A 25,213-nucleotide genomic window follows, 5' to 3' on the forward strand; every position below is an offset into this window, starting at 1 on the left:
ATTAAAATTTCATCAAGAACTTAAAGAGTTCATATCAAATGATAAATCTAGGCATGAATTAAAAAAGTATTAATGTAATAATAAAAAATATTGTTTAATTATTTGGAAAAAACAGTAAATTGTTATTTCTGAATGCTGAAATGCATAATAATTGAATCAACTACTTTAAACTCATACATATTATCGGAATAGGCACAAACATTTTCCATTCACGCAATAATTAACACACAAACTGATTACAATTTTGATCAGACTTTTACTACATATGCCATTGTGAAAATGAAGAGAAAAAATACAGATTATGATTGTGTGAGCTGGTACCTTGAACAAAAGGGAAAAAGAGCTTTTGAGGTCTACCTGTTTCAGTTGTTATTAAACGAACATTATTGCTGCCAACACTGAAAGATGAAACTCAGGGAAACTTTGCATAAATAAATTTAAAGACAAAAGTTTGTAAAGTAAAAGGGATTTTTAATATATAAGTAGGAATTTCATAAATTGAACCTGTACAGGCCCCAAAATTTTGAGTTTAGAAATCCAGCAAGACAATTTTTATACCTGTATACGTAAAGTTTCATTTTTCTAAAGTGATCATACACAATAGGGATTTTTCCAGAAGTTCTAATCACTGAAAAAGTCCTTTTTTTAGGGAATTTCATTGCTTTGATGAAAATTCAGGAGTTTGGGAGAAGGCATCGAAATTCAGGAGTCTCCTGACTGAATCAGGAGAGTTGGTCGCTACGGAACATATAAAGCTAAAAATGGTTATTTTAATCTAATGACATTTATGTAGTTACCCATTATCCTTCAACTCCAATTCAAAAACTTATAATCAAGCAAATTAAGATTGAGTTTAACACTGTTAAAGCGTCAATTTGCAAACATTGTTCAGAAAAAAAAATTAAAAATGTCTAAATATCTCTGAAACATTTATAAACATAAAAAGTGCAGGGTTGGAAAATCAAAAACTCGTTTTTGTATCAACTATGTATCAATAAAAATGCCATTTTTGTATCAGAACAATCAATTTTATATCAGTAAAAATGCCTATTTTGTATCAGAATGATAAGTTTTGTTTCAGGCAAACTAACGATTTTGTAACAGATTCATTATTTTTTTAAAGATTACTACACAATTTAAAGCAAATACAAAATATTTGTAACAAAAAAGGCATTAATAATTTACAAACCCACTTTGGTAGCAGTATTGTCACTTAAAAAAAAAGTTTACAAGAAAAGACTTTTGGTATGTGTACAATCAATCATGACATTCTTAACTAGTATACTTAATTAGTTGTTTCATCATGTTTATTGTAAACGTTAGTCATATACAATAGAAGACCATTATAACGCATACCTTGGGACCAGAGCTTTTGCGTTATGCAGGTTTTTGCATTATATAGATCATTTCAAATCTTGAAACTAATATTCAGAATATATCTATATATTAGCACTTCAGAATGAGTTTTATCTGTAATGAGTATTAAAGCACCAATATTACAATTAGTTGAAAAAAATATGTTTCACAATCAAAATCTTCTCTCAGCACTTCTGCTAGCTTCATGGTTTGTATAACAGCTGCATTTTCAAGAGCCACCTGGAATTGCAGTGAGGTTTTAAGCGGGGTTCCTCAAGGATCAGTGTTAGGGCCTGTTTTGTTCATTGTTTTTATGAACGATATTCACAAAAATATTTCTGGGAACATGAATTGTTTTGCTGATGATGTCAAAGTGATGGGGACTGTAGAAAATGAAGAACAAGCAAAACAGCTGCAAGAGGATCTAGATCATATTACGGAGTGGGCTGATAAATGGGGTATGGCTGTTAATGTTGGGAAATGTCAAGTGCTACATTTAGGGCATGGAAATAAGTGTACAAGTTATTATTTGCAAGGTTCAGTCATTAGTCAGGCAGACAAAGTTACTGATCTGGGAATCTTAATAAGTCAGGATTTAAAGTTTAGCCAACAGTGCAGCATTGCTAGTAAAAAGGCCAATAAGATGCTTGGGTTTATCAATAGATCCATTTCAAACAAATCTAAAGAAGTTCTTCTGCCCTTATATAGAAGTTTGGTAAGACCTCATTTGGAGTATGCTGTTCAGTTTTGGTCTCCTTACCTTAAGAAAGATATTAATGTATTGGAAAGGGTTCAAAGGCGGGCTACATGGCTAATAAATGGACTTTCTCACTTAGACTAGGATTCCAGGCTTAGAAGGCTAAAAATGTACAGTCTTGAGCAAAGAAGAGACCGAGGGGACATGATTCAGTTGTTTAAATTTATTAAAATGAAAGATGTTACGGGGCTGAAGTTTAGCACTGAAAACAGGACAAGGGGTCCTTGTTTTAAGCTATTTAAATCTCAGGCTAACATGGATGTTAGGAAAAATTATTATCTTAGCAGGGTAGTGGAACCTTGGAACAGCTTACCGGAAAAGGTGGTAATGAGCAAAGGAGTAGATAGTTTTAAGAGGGCCATTGATCTTCACTGGGGATTGTAAATTGACTAGGACCAGTCTAGCTGGGCCCAGAGTCTGTTGCTGGTCGTCACTTTTGTATTTGTATTTGGATTTTCTGTTTACTATGAGTACTAATTTTCAATTTAAAAGCTTTGAAATAAATTGGAAAGATGAAAAACTTTCAAAATTTAATTTGCCTAACAATTTTTATGTTTGCAAAGCAAAACAGAGGGATTTTTTAAACTTCAAAACCTATTGTTTACTTTTGAAAAGTAGTGCGGTTTATAGAGAATTGCGTTATATAGGTCGGCGTTATAACGGTCTTCTACTGTATTTATAATTTTACATGACAGAGACACCAACTAGCATTTGAATTATAAAATGCCTACAGTCATACATACTCTAAACTAAAAAGAGCAAAAAAAAAAAATCTTTTAAAGATTATTATATTAAAAGATTCCGGGCTAATAACATTTATAAACATAAAAAGTGCAAGGTTGGAAAACCAAAAATCCCTTTTTGTATCAACTATGTATCAGCAAAAATGCCAATTTTGGATCAGAACAATCAATTTTGTATCAGTAAAAATGCTTATTTTATATCAGAATGATCAGTTTTGTGTCAGGCAAACTCACGATTTTGTAATTTTTTTTAAAGATTATTACACAATTTTAAGCAAATACAAAATATTTGTAACAAAAAATGCATTAATAATTTGCAAACCCACTTTGGTAGCAGTATTGTCACTTTAAAAAAAAAGTGTACAAGAAAAGACTTTTGGTATATGCAAGATGAATCATGACACTTTCTCAACTACTGTATTTTCCTGTGTATAATCCGCAGCGCTCCCCTGCTCCCACATAGGAAAAAAAACGGTTGTATAATCCGCAGCGCCATATAATCTGTAGCAATTTTTATCGCAAATGATGTTTCCTCTACAGTCTAAGGCCCCTATATATAAGGTATAATGTGAAACTTCTATGAGCGACCACTTCTACATAGCGACCACCTCCATTAACGACCACTTTTCAGAGGCTCCGATTTCTCTCCGTACATGACTAATGTTAAAATTCCTCTATTAAAGACCATTGAAACCTCTCACAATGATGGGCAAATTGTGAACTTCAGCATTAACAAATACAGGAATTTTTGTTGGAGAAATCTCAAAAAGAGAGTGACAACAAAAGAAAAGCAATAGAACATTTAGCTTGTATGGCTTGTACACAGATCAGTCTTCTCATATTAATAAAGGTGGAAGCTGGAAGGAAACCAGAATAAGGGATTAAAATCTATTCTCCTGTGGGTCCAAATGTGTTCATTTCTTGCCCTTTCTGCTTGGAACCTCAAAAATGTCACAAAAAGGAGGGTGTTGCTTTTCAGACCCTTGGGAAGCTAACGTGGCACATGCACATCTTGAGGCAAGTCAAGCGAGTATTTGTCATTGAGGGTGGTTGATAAGAATAGAACTTCTGTTGCATTCTGCATTTCATCACCATACATTGAAGTCGAAATTCTGAAAAAGTGAGTTATCTCAGGCTTGAGAAACATGTAGAAGTTATCAACTTACCCAAGAAAGGAAGATCAGAAAGGATATTAATGTAAAAAGTATATTTTATATAAAAAATGAAAAAGAAAAAAAGCTTTATTTAAACACATTCTTATTATAATGTTCTTGATTCATACACTGCAGGAAGAAAATAAATAAGTTATTGGTGCTGTATTTGCATGTTCAAAAATGACCTCTAAGAGGGACCAACCTCCATTAATGACCACTTTTTTCAAGAACGGAAAGTGGTCGCTCCAGAGAAGTTTCACTGTATATACCATATTTTCCTGCGTATTATCCGCAGGCGGCCTATAATCCGCAGGTCCTAAAATCGGCCTGAAGAAAAAAAGCTTCGTATAATCCGGGGCGGCGTATAATCTGCGGATAATATGATGTAAAAAAAATAAAGTTTGAATTTATCATATCATTTGAGCAACTAAACTAAAAACATGAAAAGGCAATTACTTTAAAGGCATAATCAAAATTAATCTGAAATATAATCTAAAATATAAAGATTTCTTCTTGAAATCGTGATTATAGTATGCTAATTACATGAAAAACAGAGTCAAGACAATGAAGCAAATGGTTTAATCTTGTGCAAATGGCTTCCTATTTCACTATATTCTTGCTTATTTTACATGGCCTGAATTGCGTAAGAGGAACATTCAAGCAACATAAAAAAAACATGCAGGCAGCGAAAAATAACATGCAAGCTTAGTAAAATAAACATTCACTCGGCGTACAGTCTCTATTGGTTACTGCAAATATTGAGGTTCAATGCGTTGGTGTTAAGAAAAAAAATCACAGATAATCCGCGGCAGCGTATAACCCGCACCTCATAAATTTTGTCTTTTTTAACAGATAATCCGTGGATTACATGCAGGAAAATACAGTAGCGGCTCTACTGCAATCGAGCAGCGCACAGTTCTTATCAGATGAGCATTACATACGTCATTGATAAGCTTCGGACTGGATGATGCAAGACTGTTTAATTTGTGCCTTTTGTTTTGCTCGTGGCGCGGTTTCATCTGCAAGGGAACAGAAGTGCAGCTGGCTGCAATGCAGTTCGCTTTGATTCGGCATGTTTAAACATCTGACACTTTTGCTTCATAATCTACACTATCACAGGATGATTAAAATTTTTAGCTTTTAAAGCCATCTTGATAAGAAAACATAAAGATAATCCAGCAGAGGGTCTTATTTTGCACAAAATTCGTTAATTGTGCTAGAGCTACATCCTTGGCCTCTTGACGAATTTATTTTGCACTTATCGGTGATTGGAGGATAGCTCAAGTGAGGCGCTTGTTCGGCTTGTGACAAAAAGCAGGGAGGGTGGCAGGAGCGGGGGGGGGGGGCATGGCCAGGAGTGAGCATGCAATGCTTGAGGAGAGGGAGAAACCAGAAATCCACGTGGGCTACGCTAAGAGAAAAAGACTGAAAGGTTTCAGAGCCATCTGTTATTTCTTTTGTAAAACATAAACGGCAATTCTTTTGGAATTTCACTTGAAACTTTTCAACTGAAATTTTTTTTTATCAGATTATCTGTAGCGGTGTATAATACGAACAAAAAAAAATTGGAACTTTTTCAACACATAATCTGCAGATTATATATAGGAAAATATGGTAGTATCTTTCATAAGTTGTTTCATCACGTTTATTGTAAACATTAGTCATATTTTTATTGATAGCTTTACATGACAGACACACCAACTAGCATTTAAAGTAAAAAATGTCTACAGTGTATTTATTATACTCAAAACTAAAGAGTAAAAGAAAACCTTTAAAGAACATTATATTAAAAGAAACCACATTATATTAAAGCACCAGGGTTAGCAAAGTTTTGGACACTATGGTAAAAAACATGGTTTTACCATCCTGTTCACAACCCTTGTGTCCAAAAGTGTCCGAATTTGTCCAAAACTACATTTTTAGTGCAATTTGCATATTGTGAGAAAATATCAAACACAGGATTCAATCTATCAAAAATTAATTGAATGTGAGCAATAAAGATGAAAACAATCGGAAAAAAACAGAAAATTTCCGAAAAAAACGGAAACAATTTCCTTGAAGGAATAAATTTCCACTTCCAAAAAATTGAAAAAAAAAAAAAAAAAAGAATTTTTTCAACTTTTCAGGGTTTTAATAGAAATTTTCAGCAAAAAGTGATTAGAAATTTCTCAAGCTTAAATTCTGATGCAATTGCCTCCTCCCTCCCGTTTTATGTTAAAATACTGTCTAACGTTGATGCAAGTTGTTGTATGACAATATAATTTGCATATAGATCAAAAAATGTTTAACAATACTTTTTACAAAAAAGCTTAAACCAATAACCTTAGTAAAGGATTTATTTTCCTTCTTCATAAAACAAACAAGCATAACTTTAATCAGAAAACTATGTTTCTGCTGACTGCGAACCAAATGTACAGGGGTGCAGCAAAAAAAAAAAAAAAAAAACGGGCAAGCAATTTTCCAACAAACTTTATTAAAAATAAATAAACTAACAAAACACAAAAATAATAGTATGAGAAGACCTTTAGCAATCATTAAATTTAATTGGTTTCAAACTAGCAGCCTTTTGCAGTAATACAGAGATGCAACTGCTTATTGAAATTTTCATTCAAGGTCAGCAAGTCCTTTTATCAATCCTATTCCCTATAAAGCAATTGGTTTTGAGATAATTCAATTTTATGTGTAGTTTAGGGTAGACCTTTGACTCAAAAATTGGCCATACAGTGTAATAAATGAGATTGAGGTCGAGCGAGTAGAGCATTCACTCAAAAGATGATATCTTGTCAAAAACAATGCGCTTTGCACCACTCTTGTCTTTTTGGCTATATGAATCGGTGTGGAGTTAAAGTAAAATGTCCAGTCCACAATGCTGAAGTGCTCTTAGGCCCACAAAAGTACAATAACTTCTAAAATGTCCTTCTGGTTCACTTTTTGATTCATTTTTACGGCCCTCATCCACAAAAAAAAAAACTAGAGATTTTTTGTCGCTTGTCCTGATTCCATCTCAGACCAAGTCTGACTTCGGATTTTGGCGATATCTAACACTTTCTAGGGTGCTTGGAATGTCTACCAAGGGCACCCATATGCAAAATTTTAAGGGGGGAGGGATTCTCTGATATTTTCCCCATGGTTTAGCAGGATATTTTCCCCATGGAAACCGACTTTAGTACAGATTAGAGCTAATAAAATTTAACATTTTTGATAACTAATTTATTAATGGCTGGAGAAAAAATGTTTTTACATTTTTACAAAGAAGAAAGTATTAAAAGGAAGGAAGTTCTCATTTCCAAGGGGGAGGGGGGGCTTGAGCCCCCACTTTCCCTCCTATATAAGAGCCTATGGTGTCTACAGACCAAATCCTATGATTCTGGGGGATATGAACCGGTTGAATGGTAAATCAGTGAAAAGTATCTCTTCCAGCGTGAACTTGTGGGCACGTCTCAAACGTTTCTGGCATCTTTAGAGTCATACGAATGTATGAATTTTTGGAACTTGCAAAACTTCTGTTTGAGCTGTTTTTTCCCTTAGTCGCACTTATCGGTCAAATTCCCACGAACGACTGCTCTCGTGGAAACCTGAGGATTTCATTGAACTCACTTTTGGATGACCTGACGATTAACTGAAATGTTCACTGTTCGTTTTTATACACTTTTCGGACATCGACTATCATTTCCAAGCCACTTGAAACGGCACGCCGTTTCAAATACTGTTTTTCCAGGCACAACAAGCAAATGAAATGTCGTTCTACTTGGTTAAACAACTTAAAATAGCAGGTATTTTGCTTGAAATTGTAATAAAACCGAAAAACAATACGTAAACTACGTAATGTATCGTAAATTATTCCTAATAAAGTGAGAGACAAAAATAAATTAGGTACTCATTAAAATGAAATTACCTTTCTTCCATTCGAAGATACAATTTTTGTCTGATATTTTTTTTATCGCACCCTGTATACTGCCGTGCTAAGCAAAAAAGGGGACTTAGCAGTTGGGTTCAAGCTGAGATATTGTATTTTAAAGTTTGGCTCTTCCATATATTTGATTAAGATGTCTTTTTTAAGAATTTTTCAAAATAATAGCTCTTGATCAAATGACCCTAAAACGTTTTATTTATTAAGTAAAATAAGAAAGAGAACAACTTGGTTATAATAACTCAAATTTGTTCAAAAGGGCTGGTATGACTACTTTTACTACCGTGCTTAGCACGGCCGTATGAAATAAACTTAAAACTCCAGTTTAATTTTGGTTCAGCTTACGAAAAACCAATTTAGTTTTGATTTGGACTTAGATTGGATTGGAAAAAATGAAAACTCAATAGCTTTTATTTTCAGACAGTAACATTGTATTATTTTTCTTCCAAAAAAAAAAAAAAAAAATCAATCATGTTTGAAAGTCCAAAATTTCAGAAGTTTCAAAGGCAATCTAAAATAGAAAATGTAATTGTTATGATTAGATACACATTATATTATTAGTTGAGTGGCGACTTGACTTTTTTCTGGGTTTGACCATGAAAGCCCTCTACTCAGTTATGAAACAAAACGGTTTTTCTTCTAATTAATCTTACCTTTATGTGTATTTCTGTCAAGCAGAAAAAGATGTGTGGATAGCATATATTTTTTAATGCTTATGCTTTATATGTTACAAGAAACACAGAGCTATTGAGAAACCCAAAATTTATTCATAAAAAAATCAAATTTTCCATTTTTTCCCCGAAAAAACCGGTTTTTTCCGTCACTTCAAAATTTCTGGAAATTTTACATCTCTAGTGAGCAAGCAAGCATATATATTTAAATAAAAAATTATTAAATAAAAACAAAAAACCCGACTGCATAAAAACCCAAAAAAAAAACTAAAACAAAAAATGTATAAGCCTAGTAGTTTAGAATGTTATTAAGTACTATTGAATAACTACACCGTTGAAATAGTTTTATAACCGTACACAGATAAGACAAATCATAAATTCAAAAGCAGGAGAAAAGGATCAACAGTCGGGGCCCATTCCTTTCTGATTCAAAGAACCGCGTAAAATTTGAATGGACCCCGACTGCTTATCCTTCTGTTCTGCTTTTGAATTTATGATTTGTCTTACCTGTGTACAGTTCTAAAATTATTTTACCGATGTAGCTATTCAGAAGTACTTACTAACATTCTAAACTACTGGGCTTATACATTTTTTCAGTTTAGTTTTTCTGGTTTTTATGCAGTCAGGTTTTTTGTTTTTATTTAATAATTTTTTATTTTACACTTTTTAGTTAATAATCATTGACTTAGTTATTATGATTACAAGACGGTACATTTTGCAATCTTGTCATTTCATTGGGATAGTTTGTTCCTATTGTGAGGTTTATTAAGTAACTTGCGGTGATCTAAAATACTGATAATTAGTCCCTCTAGGGACCTAACTCGGCTTAAAGCTACATGTGCTTGACCTTCGGCAAAAATGTGCGAACTTAAGTCAACCACATCACAACTATATAAACAGCCAGTATAACTCATGATGACACGAAATCGGAAACGTCGTCAGTCAAATCTTTCTCGCAACACTAAAAAAGCCTCTCAAGAAAGTACACGTCGCGATACTCAGTCCCTTGAATCGAGGCAAAAACAAATGCAACATGTTAGAGATGAAAATCGAATTAGTAGACAAATTAGTGTCTTGCCTTTGTTACGCATAATATATTTTTTATTACAGTACAAAATACATATAAAGAACACATGAAAGAATTTACATCAGAAAGAGGGGAAAGTACATCCAGAGCGAGGGTGTCTTGACCCACCATCTCAAGTGGGAGAAGCAATTGCTTAGGCCACACGACCAATGAGACCCCAATTAGTAGACTTAGTAAGCAAAAAGTTTCAGGCAGCGAAAACTATCTGCATTTGTCGCACACAGGTAGCGTGCGACACAGTGTGCAACACCCAAGGTGCTCGGATCCCAAACTAACAAAATGTGGCAACTGGTCGTTGATATGGTAAATTTTGATTATTGTCATGTGTTTAGTGACACTCCCAAGGTTAAGACAAATCGATTGACGTAAGAATTACCGAAATTGGCCAAGGTGTTCAGCCTGCAGAACACCACATAGGCACAGACATACATAGACTTATAAATGATAGACATTGGTAAATGGTATTTAACCGCGTTCTCATTCCTAATGTAATGTAAAATCTACTTTTTTTCAAATTAGATTAACTTCTCAACTCTTTCCGCACGTGTCAAGTTTCAGTTTTAGGTTGTCATGCAAACGAGGCAAGTATAAATAGCGAACGATTCCAATTGTTCTTCTTCCTCTCTTTTGCGTTCGTCAGCCTCTTATGTGTTAGGTCCGGTAGGTGTTGGGGAGTTGCGAACTCCACCTCCGCTTATGGCCAGGGTTTATTTTTATTAACTTATTTTGTTAGTTTATTTATTTTAGTTTTTATGGACCAATAAATTTTTGACATTGATTCTGCATCTTCCACTGTATAAGAAAGTAATATTGTTGACTGACTTACGGAAATTAGCCTTTCGGCTTTTCGTTTAAACATCGTAAGTTATCAATAAACACATTACCCTCCTTTGCATCGCGCACGCGCAGTTGGATAAAAAGCTATGAACTTATTTATGCAGATGATTCTTATCTAATTACAAAGAAGTTCCAATTCGTTAAATATTTCAATTAGCTTGCATTATTTAATTTTTTAAAAAAGTAATACAAAAATAAGTTTTCCTACATATGTGCAAATGAGGAAGTTCAAAATAAAGCGGGGTTGTCCTATTTTCTCCATCCCAAAAAAAACTGTCCCGGACAAAATGTCATTTTGTCCATTTCGTTCACTTCATCAGTAAACTGAAGGTTTTGAGTTAAAAATTTGAAGTTTGAAAATAATGAATAATTATATCAATTTTTCCTATTCAAGTAATATTTTAATATAAAAATAGCATACATAAATATGTAAATAAACAATTGATTGTAAAATATTTTAAAGTGAAAATAAAAAAGTATGATCAGTTGAAGTTTATGTAAGTGTGTTAATAAATCAAATGAGTGTTAAAATAAATTATAATGCATGCAATAGCATTTATAAAACAAGCACATCAGCTGTAAATTTTAAGATGTTTATCTGTGATGTGGAGGTTTATTGCCCATAATAAGTGCATTTATAAAATTAAAAAGTAGAAATAAAAAGTTTTTAAAGCTTGGGGTTTCAAAACATTAACAATCATATTGAAAAAGAAAAACTACTTGATATTAATAAAAGAAATGTTGGCATGAAGTGAAATCTGTTCTTGCAATACAAATACAAATGTGATGATCAGCAACAGGCTCTGACTAGGCTGTTCCCCTAGTCAATTTATTAGTCCCCAATGAAGATTAATGGCCCTTTTAAAGCTATCTACCCTCTTGTCTATTAAAGCTTCTTACAGTACACTATTCTGAATACCCACAACCCCACTAAAGTAGTAATATTTCTTAATTTGTATGACATCAACATATCCATAAAATATGCTGAGTACATAAATATTTTACTATGGAGTGACATCAATAAAAACTCGAAAAATATAAGTTATAAAACATTTTTAGCCTATAAATCTTTGTTTTGTATGTATGTCTCCAAGCATTTCATTTGACTTTCCCATTGAGTTATAAGACACTTTTATAATACTGATTGTTATGGGAAAATCTGAGGCCTGCTTTTGCTTATATCTCAGCAACTAAAGTACTTAGAGACTTCGGAATTTCCCTAAATGATTTGCTTAATTTAAAGGTACAACTTAACGCTGAAAAATTGAAATTCTAAAATAAAATTATTCTTTCAGTTAGGATGAAAATCAGCAAATTTCATGTAATTTCCCTGTTAAATGTTTAAATATAAAATCCATTGTTACAAATTTTGTTTCCTTACAACAGCAATATTAATAGTAATCATAATGAAAGTTTTGAATCAAAGTTAATAAAAGTACTGGGATGAGCTGTTTTGTACTTGTTTTACAAAGAATGAATAATCCTGCTTTATAAAGAATGCAAAATATAATAAAAGAATTGCACTATGTATGGAATGTTTTATTTTTTAATTAGTATTGCGGCAATATAATATATTTGAAAAATAAAAATCTTTGATTTACGTCAAACTGGGAGTTTTAGAGTAATTGATCCTTTTCTAAAAACATTTTGTTTTCAAAAATAAAATCTTACGTAAGGATGGGGGGGGGGGAGGTGTTTAAAAATCTTACGTTAAATGGGAGTAGGGGGGGATCAAAAATTGCCAAAATCATCCTTGCGTAATTAATGAAGGACACCATAGAACCACTTCATGATCTGAAACTAAATTACCTCCAATCTACTCTAAGAAAATATTCATACTTTTCCCAAAAAGCTATCAAGTTACTATATTTTTTTGTTTATTATAGTTACTACATAATGAATTATACGGAAAAAAAAATACAAATTGTGTTACTTAAAAAAAATATCTGAAATTATAATCTGAAACTAAATTACCTCCAATCTACTCTAAGAAAATATTCATACTTTTCCCAAAAAGCTATCAAGTTACTATATTTTTTTGTTTATTATAGTTACTACATAATGAATTATACGGAAAAAAAATACAAATTGTGTTACTTAAAAAAAATAAAGTGCTTACATTTTAAAATGAATTTACTATTCTTCAATCTATGATTTAAAAAGAACTTTCATTAAAACATCATGTAAAACATTATTATGCAGAAACCAATAAAAAAATTAAGCTCTTTTGCTTCTAAATATTATGCATTTCCTTTGAGTTATAAATGGAAAAGAAATTATATACTTTGGTAGTGCTGTGAATTACTTTTCATAAAACTATAAACTGCATTAAAGTTGAGTGCTTTCCTCTTTTCTGTTAAGAATATCATTATCAAGTTTTTCTAGTATATGGGGGGAAGATGGGGGGGGGGGGGGGCGTGTCACTTGCTGGGCGATGGGCACCAATCAACCAACCATGGGCAAACCACTCAAGTATCAATATTTATTCACCATTCTACATTATGTTAAATTATACTAGAAATGTTTTTGCATAGTATTTAAAATAATTGTAACAAAAAAAAAAAAAAAAAACAATAATAAAACTCAGGCAGGGGTTCAGCATTTAACATTTTGGCCCAAGACACTCTTAAAGAGCACAGAATTTCGTTTAAAACTTATAAGTTCCGTGATTTCAACAAAAATAAAAAGATTTTATTTATTTGCCTATTGACAAAATGTACTAAACATAAAAAATTTGAAAATTCTGATCCCCATAGTGGATACAACGAGATTGCAATCCTCAAGGCAAAGTGAAGGCATCAAAAGTATAAAACTGCTTGTAGGAGAAATATTTTTGATAAAATTATTTTAGAACTGCATTTTAGAGACCTATTATAAGCAAATCATTAATATTCATCGACACAGTTGAAGCAAAAATAAAATTAAACCATTGATTCAGCATTTTAATTTTTGACTCATACAATAAAATGGAATTTTGCTTTAAAAACTTGAAATAAGCGTTGTGACGAAAATAAAGAGACTTTTCATTAATTTGTATCCTAATAAAGCAAAGTTAGCTTGAAAAAAGAATAAAATATGATTCTCATATCAGATGTAAAAAGATTGCACTTTTCAAAATGTAGGCACCTAAAGAAAAAAATGGTAAATAAAAGAGTTGATTTAAAGTTAATCATCCATGTTAGCATTGAAAAATCAAACTCATACAATTTTCTCCCAAAATAAATTACACATCGCACCATAGAAATGCAAATATTGCCAAGCTGGTAAAATGATGCGAATATTTTCTAATCAAGTCACTATAAAGGTTTAACACCAGACGGTAAGTGGCGATAATTGTAAAGTTGGTAACCCTATCTGAAGCAATTAAACTTTTCCACACCCCTACTATCCGTTTGCAGTTCTAAGTTCATTTTGCTGATTATATATTAGTATTGTTTATTAAATCATGAGAGGGGAGAAAAGGGCTTAAAAAGCTTATGATGCAAAGTGCTTACAATACCTTTTTCAGAGAAGTTTACAACAGCACCACTGCAAAATAGCTATGATAAAACCAACAAGCAAAATTACGTAAAACCAAACTGACTTTCAGCTGTTAATTTCATTTGAAGAAACAAATAACAGGCTTCACATAAATTTGGCAGTAGTAGTTAATTCTCGCTTGCAGGAGCATCACAAGAGTGCCAATTTGTTTTACAAAATTAACATATTTTGTATAAGCTCATCCCTCTAATTTAACTTTCAAAAAAGGTTCCAAAAATTATTGGTTTTATACACCGGAAGTATGCATTATTTTGATTTCAAATTTTCTCTTTCAATAAACAATTTGTGAAAAATTTTTGTTTATCAGAATTTTGTGAAGGGTACGTTTTGGTTGATACGGATTTTGTGAAAGGACTATTTTTGTTGATCGGATTTTTGTGAAAGGTCCGTTAACGGATCCAAATTTCCTCAGGCCAGACCTCTGAATTAATATCGATATTTATACATTGCTAATACTGCAGTAAACAAGAATTGATCAGATTAAACTTTTGTACAGTTTAAGACACTTTTGCACAGTTTTAGGTAGTTTTGCATGGTAAAAAACACTTGTCCCGTCCAAAACCAGTTTCGGACATCCAAAACTCAACCCTGGTCAGCACATGAAACAAATTCAATATTTTTTTAACATCATTAAATTTTACTTTTCATTTTTTCAACAAATTTAGGTTCCGAACAATCTATTATTATACTCATTAAAAACTTACCTTTTCAACAAAACTTTTTCCAATGTTTTCAATTTTCAAAGTGCCTAGAGAGTATAAAGCAGTTGTAGAAAATACATTTAAACAAATCAATTTTTAAAAAAAAATCAAGATCATTCCTTGAAATAAATATTTCAAATTACTGAAAGAGTAAAACTCTTCACATCTTTTTTTTTTTATTCAACAGTCACAAGAACATTTAAAGAAAGCAAGTTAAAAATAGTTCATGCATTGACAAGAATTGGCAGATTAATTGGCAGTCAATTAATTATAATGATAATGATTTAATATTATGATTTCTCTCAGTTTCTTTTCTTTTTTGAATTTGGACATTTCGGAATTTGCTCATTTTTATTTCTGTAAGTGATGAGTTATTTTTCACCATTTTTACAATTATTTGAAAAGGGGCTGAAAAATTAAAACAAAGAATTTTATTCAAATTCTTTGGGTCAACTATTATTGTTGATGAAATTGTATTCAGTTAAAGTTAAATAAACATGAAAATTGAAAAATTTAGCTAGCAGCCTGTGCGCTAGTCAACATTGAAAAAAATTAGTTGTGGTTTATTCTATTCTAATTTTTTCCTCTATAATATGCTTTCAATATAGATACATATATGAAATAGAAAAATGGAATTAAAAAATAATAACATTGCTTTAACCATAAATTTTTGTAAATAAATAAAAATAAAATAAATTAAATTTTTTTTTCAAAAGAAGATATTTAACAATTAAATTTTTTGTTAAATGAAAATGCAGCAGGAGAGAGTGGGAAATAATGAGAGAAGGGACATTACGAGCGCGTACTAAGTAATATATTTGAATTAACTATTTCTACAGTACAGAATGGTAGGTTGTACTTAGTCTTTTAACAGACAAAGATCAGCCATTGAATATATATGCTTCAGTAGAGAGAACCAATGGAAATCTAAAGCAAACACATTGTTTTAAATTGCAGGTTAATAAAATTAAACTTTTAATCAGTTGAATCATAGATTAAGATAGAAAACATATGATAGAATATGGTAGTACATATCAAGTACTGTTGGGGAAAATCTATGGTTTTGTGTTATATCATCATTAAATTATTTCATTGAGAGGTTTTGTTGGGACAATTAACAAGGGTTTAGTGGAACTTAAGTAAACTAACTTTGTTTGCAATTTTTTAAAGAAATTATCTTTAATATCTCACTCAACCAAGTTACTAAACTTTTTAAGCTAAACATGTACTTAGCTTTGAATACCCTATACTATGTATTTAGCTTTGTAATTGTCATGCAGGTCAACACCTCCCATATGGGTCATTCTAAAGAAAACTTAACTTTTGAAAGCAAATATTTTTCAATTTCGACATCTTTTGTTTTCTTTTTTTTTCATCCTTACATAAGAGATACCTCATCACCTACTAGAAGTGACCATATACAATGGCCCAGCTAAGTTCCAATTATTTTATTCTTAAAGAAAAAAATGCCTTGTTCACGGAAATAAAAAAAAACTTTTAATGTTTAAAAATCGAGGCAAATAGTAATTTTGTTAATTGTGCAAACAATCAGCTATTTGAATGATTAGTGGGAACATAATATTAAGCTCTCTTAATTAAAGTACAGCATAATTAGTAGTTTGAAATGTACTTTAAAAAATCATATTTAGTAAATTTGAGGATATACTGGCAATTTATAATTTTGGTAGAATGCCTATTATTGATGTATTTCCCCTCCATCAGTTATTTTCACCTCAGAAATAATGACATTAATAAGGTCTGTCACAGAGGTTCCATTAATATAGGCCTAATAGATACATTTTCATGAAAATTTTTTTTCTTCGTTGCTACAATCTGCACATGTTAAGCATATGACAACATGTTTACTTCTTTTTTTACATTACATTAATTTTCATCCCTGAAATTTAAGTTCACGGAGGTGAAAAGTCAGAATAACCACACTAAGTTTTTGAAGCAAAATCTATCTTTTCGTCTATCGGCAAAAATCTCACAACTTCAACTATGGCTGAAAATAAACAAGGGTGCTCCCCTGTATCATGGAAAATAAAATTTGATGTCATTACAGCCACGTGTTAATGAGGAATGGCACTTTGTATTTAGGTAACGGAGGTGATAATTTATTGTGTGACATGACTCCTTGTCTTTCTAAAATAAACTAAAACATAATATTAAAAAAATAAATATAAACAATCAGTATTTGAGATACTTGTGAAAGGAATAATAAATAAATAAGAATATAATTTTAATTAAACAAGTGTTTAAGCAACATAAACAGCTGCACAAGGTGTGTGACATGCCACGGAGGTGAGAATTCACATGTTGTGAACCAAAAATATACTAAAATAAAAATTAAAATTTTTTTGGCAGGTTTAAATAGATATATATTTTTTTGATGAAATTAAAAATCATTGTTAAATGAATAGTTCCTTAAAGTTTTTATTGTAAAAGGCGGGGTGACAGAAAATTTATTGAAGAATGACCCATATGAGGCAGTGAGAAGCAAAGGGATGTAAGTGGCAAAATTAAAAATTTGGAGATAACCAGTACACATGGTAGGTGAACCTTTCGTCTGTCTTGGGGCAAGAGATGGTACTAGTAGCCCTGGTAGTTGCTGCTATACAGCATGATTTAAAAAAAAAATCAATGAAAGCCTACCTAGGATGTTATCTTTAAACCTGTTATACTTAAAACTTGAAAATGTCCACTCACATCTCTGCTTCTCACTGCCTTATAAATGTGGTTTTTGTAATCCGAAACGACGATCAGTAGTGAAATGAAAACTGCCTTTCTTTGAGACTGCATTGTTTGACATTTAATATTGGCAAAATGGTCCCATTATTAGTAACAATCGTTAACAGCATTTTCGTTCCATTTGATAGCATAATAATTTTCAATAAACCTCAGATTCCTTGCATAAAACCTAGATTTTCACCTTTTGCCCATTTTTCTTACATTCGGCCAATGGTGCGTTAACGCACTATTAAATTTGAATAACAATTTTGAAGTTATTTTAATGACATTTGCTTTATTTTCAGTTTATTTATAGAACTTGCAACTTTAAACCAATAGAGAAACATTTGATTAATTTCAAGTGGATTAATTATACATTTTCAAAAAACCAAATTGGGCAATAACAGTTTCAAGTTCATTCATTCTTCAGAAATTGTTTGCACCTGTTGAATTATTATTACTTTACACATAGATGTCTTTAAAGATCTTAAAAAAAGCATAAAAATAAAATTAGTAAAAAAAAAATGCATCACCGTGTTATTTAAAAAATATTTATTGAAATGGTGAGTTTGTGCACTGTTGGCTGAAAATGGGTTAGTGAAATTTTAGATTTAAAAACTGTTATAATTTAAAAAAAAAAAAAAAAAAATTAAAAAAAATTTATATATATATGGAAACATATCAAAATACCACAAGAAATTTTGGTTTAAGTCCAAATAGATATTGAAATGAAGTGAAAACATAGTGCACAAAAACTTGAACTAAAGCAGGAAAGCTCAGCTTTAAATTGATATCTATGTCAACAAATACTAATCATGATATAACAAAATCATTGTTATTTCAAAGTAACATTTTCTTTATTAACGCAAATTTCATACTTCATTATGATATTTCATATTTGAGATCCATCTATTTTACAATTTTTATATATTAAAACAAATTTCCTTTTTTTTATGATTGCTTTTAAGTGAGCTAAAACCTAATGTTAATATTCATCTGATTTATAAATATGCTACCATAAAATAAAAAGTTCTAAAATAAATCGATATTTTACACAATAATGCGTATTATACAACTGCATGTGTGATAATTTGATGTAAAACTGTTCCTTTTATAAGGATTAATACAGGATGTTTGAATCAAATGTACCAGAGTTGAGCATTAGATTTAAAAAAAAAAGTTTAAGCGCTTCAAGGGCAGTCAAACAGGGGGGCTGACAAAATTTAGCAGTCAAATTCTTGGAGTTTGATGAATTTTTCTTTTCCTTTTGCCTAATGCAACAGCATTTCTTTTATAAGACGACGACAACAAGAGACGACATAAATTCTTCTCTGGAATGCAGAACAAAAATCCATAACAACTACAAAAAAAAATTTGGAACAGTTTTTGACAGTTTGTAAAAGAAACACACCTCAGGATAAGAGCCTAAAGAAGTGACACAAAACTTTTCTTGACACAAGAATTGTCCAGAAAAGTTTACGAAGGGAGCTCACGTGGAAGTGTACTGAATTTTTTAATAAAACCTTTGTTTGTATTGGTATCTAATTTTAAAGTTTTCTTATGCTTTTAAACATTCTATTAAGTATAGCTACTATGCCTCAAAACTCAAATTTTGAATTGGTAGCCAATGGCTACCAGATCCTCACAAAATGGTAGCCAAATCTCAAAAAATGATAGCCAAACTTTATTTTAATTTAAATTATTTAATTTATTTTAATCCGTTTATTTATTTAGTATTTGTGCGTATATCATTGGCGTAGCAAAGAACGTTTCTTATAAAATAATAATTAAAAATAAATAAGTAAATAAAAAATATTAAAAAAATAAAATAATATAAAAACGAGCTAAAAATAAAAAAGGAAAAGAGGGTTGAGGAAAAATTTTGGAGGGGGGGATTGAACTTGGGAGGAACGGGCACTCCTGCCCAGATATTATTTAACACATCTTTTGCAAACTATAATCTGCATTAATTTATCTTTAAGCAAAACACATCAGGATAAAAAAAATAAATAAATAAGATTATTATTATTATTAATTTTTTTTTTCAGCTTTCAAAACTTCTAGAAACGTCACAGCTTTCAACCAAAACACAAGTTAGTTCCTTGATAAAGAAAACAACAAAATACCAAAAACTTGAACAGAATGTAAAACCTAAACCATTTGTGATTCTACAAAAATATTTTTTTGTTTTTACAAATGCATGCAGAATTTTATAAAAATCGAAGCCAGAGTGTCAAAAAATGAATAAATAAAAGAAATGTAAACAATATAAAACAAAACGAAAAAAAAATAAAAAGTGAAATAAAAGATCCAGCAGAAGAAAAAAAGGGTTTCAGCCGTATTCTTTCCACCTTCTCCAGATGCAGGAATGCCATTTTTTTATTATTTATGTGTTTTATAAATACGATTGTACTTCTCTTTATTTATTTTGGAACACACATTTTCCTCTTCTAAATGGTGAAAATGGACAATCTACAACGTGGCGCCATTTTGAAAACGCGAGAGGCCATTTTGAAAATTTACCGCGGAACTTAAAAATAACAACTTTTTTAAGGAGAAATAAAGTAAATAAACGGATATGTCTTCTCCTCCAGTAGGTTTTTTATTTTAAAAAGAAAAAAAAAGGAAAAACTAACAATATGATTAAAACAAAAAATCAAAAATCTTGCAAAAAAACTTTTTTTTTTCAGCGATATAGTTTTTACCTTGTCTCGGTGCATTTTGACTCAAAGGTGCCATTTTTTTTTATTCATATGTAAACCAAATGTACAAGATTAATTCTTTTTATTTTGGAAAGGACATTTTCGTCTTAACTGGTAAAATAAACAATAACAAAGTGACGCCATTTTGAAAACACGTAATTTAAAAATACAGCAAAACGAAGAAATAGCCATTTGTTAAGGAGAAATAAAGTTGAAAAATGAATTTAAGATCAAAAAAGTGTAATTTACTAAATTGGTGTATGAAATTTGTCTATTTTTACGATCGCGTGTAAAGAAAGCCGAGTTTTCGAAATAGCAAGTTTTGTAACGAATTTGCCGTCGTGATTGTGATTTTTGTTTCTATTCAAAACAAGAACACATAGCACAATTAGCCACAATTACACATAAATATAATAATATATAAAATACATTAAATTACTAGCATTTCGTGGTAAAATAATTCTTAATGCTGGACTTAGAGACATCAAAAAGAAGTTTCCTCAGTTTGCCTCCTCCACGGGAATTCATTTTAGTCGAAAATCTTGTCAAGGCAAAATGATTTGTTTCCTGAACAGATAACTTCAGCTTCAGAGCAGCAAATGTGCGGGCAAAAAAATACTTTGGGTGTCGTTAACAGTACCTCCCATCCTTTCTCCTCCCCTATCCGATGGCCGAAAGTTTAGTGAACAAGAGGACAATACTCCCCCCCCTTCATCCCCAGTGATCCGAAAGCCGAACTTTTAATGGACAAAAGAATTTGGGGAAAGGTCACATGTCAAGACTATAGGTCTGGGAAGGTTGCATTGGCGAATGGTACCCACATTGGCGACTAAGGTGAAAATAATGGTCGCCAAAATTTGAAAATTGGTCGCATTTGGCGACCGTGAATTTTGAGCTTTATGTATATATATATATATATATATATATATATATATATATATATATATATATATATATATATATATATATATATATATATACAAAGGCAAATCAAATATAAACCAGAATTTAAAAAAAAAATTGTATCAACCAAGAAAAAAAAAACAATTACATACACAATTCTTCCTTTGATACACATTTTCTCCACTAGATTGCCAAGTTCCTGATGCTGTTGTGATAGAAAGGAGAGAGACATGTGCAGATAAAGTTACACACAAAACTCTTCTACACTTGCATCATCATCAAATTGTTAGCCTCCTATGTCTTTCTTGAGAGGTCCAAACAAATTGCAGTCAGAGTGAAAATCTGGACTGTACGAAACGATTTCTAGACATGGCTGATGAAATTTTTTCCCCACTTTAAAGCAGAAGCATGCGCCCTTGCATTTTCATGGAGAAGAATGAAGTTACCACTTGTTGTTTTTTGCTAGGATATGCAGCTTGTGCTTTATACAAAAGGCTACAGTAATAGCTTGCATTAGTTTTTCTTCAATAATGTCACAAATGGCAAAAATGTTGTCTACAGTGATGCTTGTCTGCAGTTTCTTTTCATCAGGTTAATTTTCTACAGCTTCTCCTCCTGCCATAAATTTTTTTAGCTTACTCTTACACTTGAGTGTGCAAAGTCGTGATTGCGATTTTTGTTTTCTATTCAGAACAAGAACACATAGCACAATTAGCCACAATTGGACAATACTCCTCCCCTTCCCTCCTTCATCCCTAGCGATCCGATAGACAAACTTTTAGTGGACAAAAGAATTTGGGGAAAGGTCATATATCAAGACAATAGGTCAGGGAAAGTTGCATTGGCGAATGGTAGCCACATTGTTGACTGAAGTGAAAATAATGGTCGCCAAAATTTGAAAATTGGTCGCATTTGGCGACTGGCGACCGCGAGTTTTGAGCTTTAATAGCTACCACTCCAAATTCAGTACATTTGATTCAGACACCCCATATATTTGTTTTTGCTAAGTTAATAATTTGTAGTCCAGGATTTTCTATTTACCTAAAAAGGGAATGTTTTTTTTTTTAACTAGTTTTTTTCTGGAATACAAAAAACAGACAGCCCTCATTCAAGGTACTCAAATTTTAAAAACATTTCAATAACTGGATCAATATTGAACTAATGACCTCAAATCAAAATTTACCTTAATATTTCTCAAACAATTTTATTTGAGAAATTATTTTCCAACTTTAAAATTACAAATTGTTAAGAGGGGAGGGGGGATAAAACATAAGTTTTTTATCACGAAACTTAATGCATAGAAGTCATTCAAATAGCCATTTAGGTAGAACATTACTTACATTTTAACAATGGTTTTAGAAAGAAAACGTCCACGTCATACATTGTCATTTCTTTTTTAGACTTGTCATAAAGTCCAATTTTCAACCTAAACAGAGCCAGAATAAATATGATGTTAAAATTAAACGCAATGTAATAAAATGGTTTCAAAATACTGCTAGTAAGAAAAAACAGAACAAAAAGAGCAACAAAAAAAATCAATGTTTAATAAAATCAAAGAACAGATGAAAATAGAAGTGGAAATCAAAATCATTTAAAAGACCTAATGGATTTGAGTAGTAGGGATGCACTGGATAGTGAATTTGCCGGATACCAAATTTCGGATATCCAGTCTCTCTTTGCATTGGGATTTGGATATCCGGCTCAACAATAGCTTTCAGTTATCTATCACATGTTTTTTTTTTTCCATGCAATGCTCTTTCAAAACAATGAACCAAACCTTTTTCACAAATCATTTCTTTTAAAACATATTAAATACATTTCATGATAAATTATAATACCCCTACATTTTAATGCTTAGTGTACTGAAGTAATGTTGCATCATACAAAATGAAACATATAAAATATTTTGTTTTATTTGCACAAATTTTTTTTCACGAAAACAAACTGTAGGCAAAAAATATTTCGGTAAATACCTATGGTTTAAATTTATAAATTATAGTTAGCTTAAACAGTGGAACTCTTTTCTATTTCGGGAATCCTTCAAATAACAGGGGGGCGACAGGAACTGTGAAAAAAAGTTCCCTGACTTTTCCCTGATTAAGTTCATCAAATTTCCCTGATTTACGTTACCAATGATAATGGTTTTCTTTCTTTGCTCTACTTGAAATCCATTGTATATCTGTATAAAATGCAGTATTTTTAACGTTTTAAGCTGTGTAAAGTTGTTGAACTAAAGATATATTTTCAAAAGATGTTACTTTTTTATTTAATAAAATGGTTCAAAAAATATATCAAGTCAATCTTGGAATCTTGGGGGGGGGGGGGGGGAGGGAACCTACAAAACAGTACATTAAATTTTTCTACAATGGAAAGATTATAGAAAATTAAAAAAAAATACTTCACTTCCAGAAACCACTTAGCATGAGAATTTTAAGAAACTATTAAAATTACTCTTAAAAACATATGTGTATTTAAGATAGAACTAAAAAGTAATTAAAGTCATTTTGAACTAAGTTTTCAAACAGTATAACAATTGTTGCAAGAATAACAAGTAATAGTGAAAGAATAGAATATTTATGCAAAACAGATGAAATCATTTGACATCCATTCATAGGGAGCTTTTCTCTAATCAAGAACATAGGTTTTAATGAATGAATACAGCATTTTAACAATAAAAAAAAAAAATTACTTAAGCACACATTTCAGTATGTAATGAAAAAAAAAATCTTAGATTGCTTTTGTAACAAAAAACTTTGAAATGCAAGAAGAAAAAAAAGCAATTAGTTAATTTCAAAACATATAAAAGAATACAACTTGGTAATAAAATTAAAGAATCACTTAAGGCTGAAGAAAAGAAAACCGTTATAATCTGCGGTGGCAACAAATAGTATAACGGCAAAAAACAAAGTTTTTTTTATTGAAAGTTCAGTTTTAGCAATTAAATTGAAAATGCAAAGAAGTGATAACTTTTAAGCTTTTATAGTATTAATTCAAAAACCAAAGATTTCTTCTTGAGATTGTGATTACAGTACGCTAATCACTTCAAGACAACGGAATAAAGGCAAAGAAGCTAAGGCATTAATGAAGGCTTCCTCTTTGCCTGTATGGTTGTTTATTTTACGTAGCATTGAAAGCGTAAAAGGAAATTTCAAGCTAGGTAAAATAAACAACCTAACAGACACAGAAGCAATCTTAGGAAGTTCATCCTTTGGTTAATAAGTAAGATTCAATACTTGGACGTTGAGGAAAAAAGATGCACAAATATGCGGCAGTGTATAATCACACCTCATTAATTTTACTTTTTTTTTAAACAGATCATTGGCAGAAAATGCGTAGGGAATTAGAGTACTTAATTTTGTAAAGCAAAAAAAAAATTTTTTTTACTTCATAAAATAAATTTTCCCTGATTTTTTGTTATTTTTTCAAAATTCCCTGATATTTCCCCGACTTTTCCCTGATTAATAAAGTTCCTTGACTTTTCCCTGATCTCCCTGATCTGTCGCCACCCTGAATAAGTTTTTATGCGTGCAGTACTAGCATAAAATATTTTATTAATACTATATTGCTGTTCAGCTGATTTTTGCCAAAAAAAAAAACCTGACCTTGGTTAAATTATTTCCTTTTTTGTAAAATAAATTACTATTATTCCACTTTACTAAAATTAAAAAGGTTTTGGTTAAGGGGGACTTTTGTAAAAGGCTCCTTTACAGTTTGTTGCTGCCCATAAATAATGCCCCTCCCCTTTTTTAAAAAACAAATCAGACTCTCCCTACCCCTGTGTCATACATCCTCTTATCCAATCCCTTCATCACACGTAATACTGTTTTACAAGTAAGCATATTGTTATAAAACTGATGTTACACTTCTTATGACCTCTCCCTTGTCATAACAGTCAGTTTCATGAACCCCTCAAAGAGAGACACCATTTGTAGACAATCCCTTTATGCAATTCTGATTTTTGTTAATTATTGTTTTCTCCCCCTGAATTAAGGTCTGTATGCATCTTTATATGTTAAAAGAAAGTCATGCCAAAAGAAATTGTGTCTGTGGATATGGACTACACAGCACCTACAACATTGAAATTTGGTACAGAATTATTATGGATCAACAGCAAGGAATCTC

The 25,213-nt window shown here is 31.2% G+C and overlaps 1 protein-coding gene across 1 annotated transcript in view; it reads right to left on the minus strand.

Moving 5' to 3' along the window:
- LOC129218993 (DNA-directed RNA polymerase I subunit RPA49-like) overlaps positions 1-25,213 on the minus strand; it is a 96,797-nt gene that overhangs the window by 51,447 nt on the left and 20,137 nt on the right. Inside the window, exons 4-5 of the mRNA XM_054853312.1 lie at positions 22,432-22,517; positions 14,760-14,803 (exon numbers count right to left, since the gene is read on the minus strand). Coding sequence (XP_054709287.1) covers positions 14,760-14,803; positions 22,432-22,480 — 93 coding nt within the window. The 5' untranslated portion in view covers positions 22,481-22,517. The remainder of the gene's footprint in view (positions 1-14,759; positions 14,804-22,431; positions 22,518-25,213) is intronic.

The sequence above is a fragment of the Uloborus diversus genome, chromosome 3, assembly GCF_026930045.1.
Source record: "Uloborus diversus isolate 005 chromosome 3, Udiv.v.3.1, whole genome shotgun sequence".
NCBI classification, from domain to species: domain Eukaryota; kingdom Metazoa; phylum Arthropoda; class Arachnida; order Araneae; family Uloboridae; genus Uloborus; species Uloborus diversus.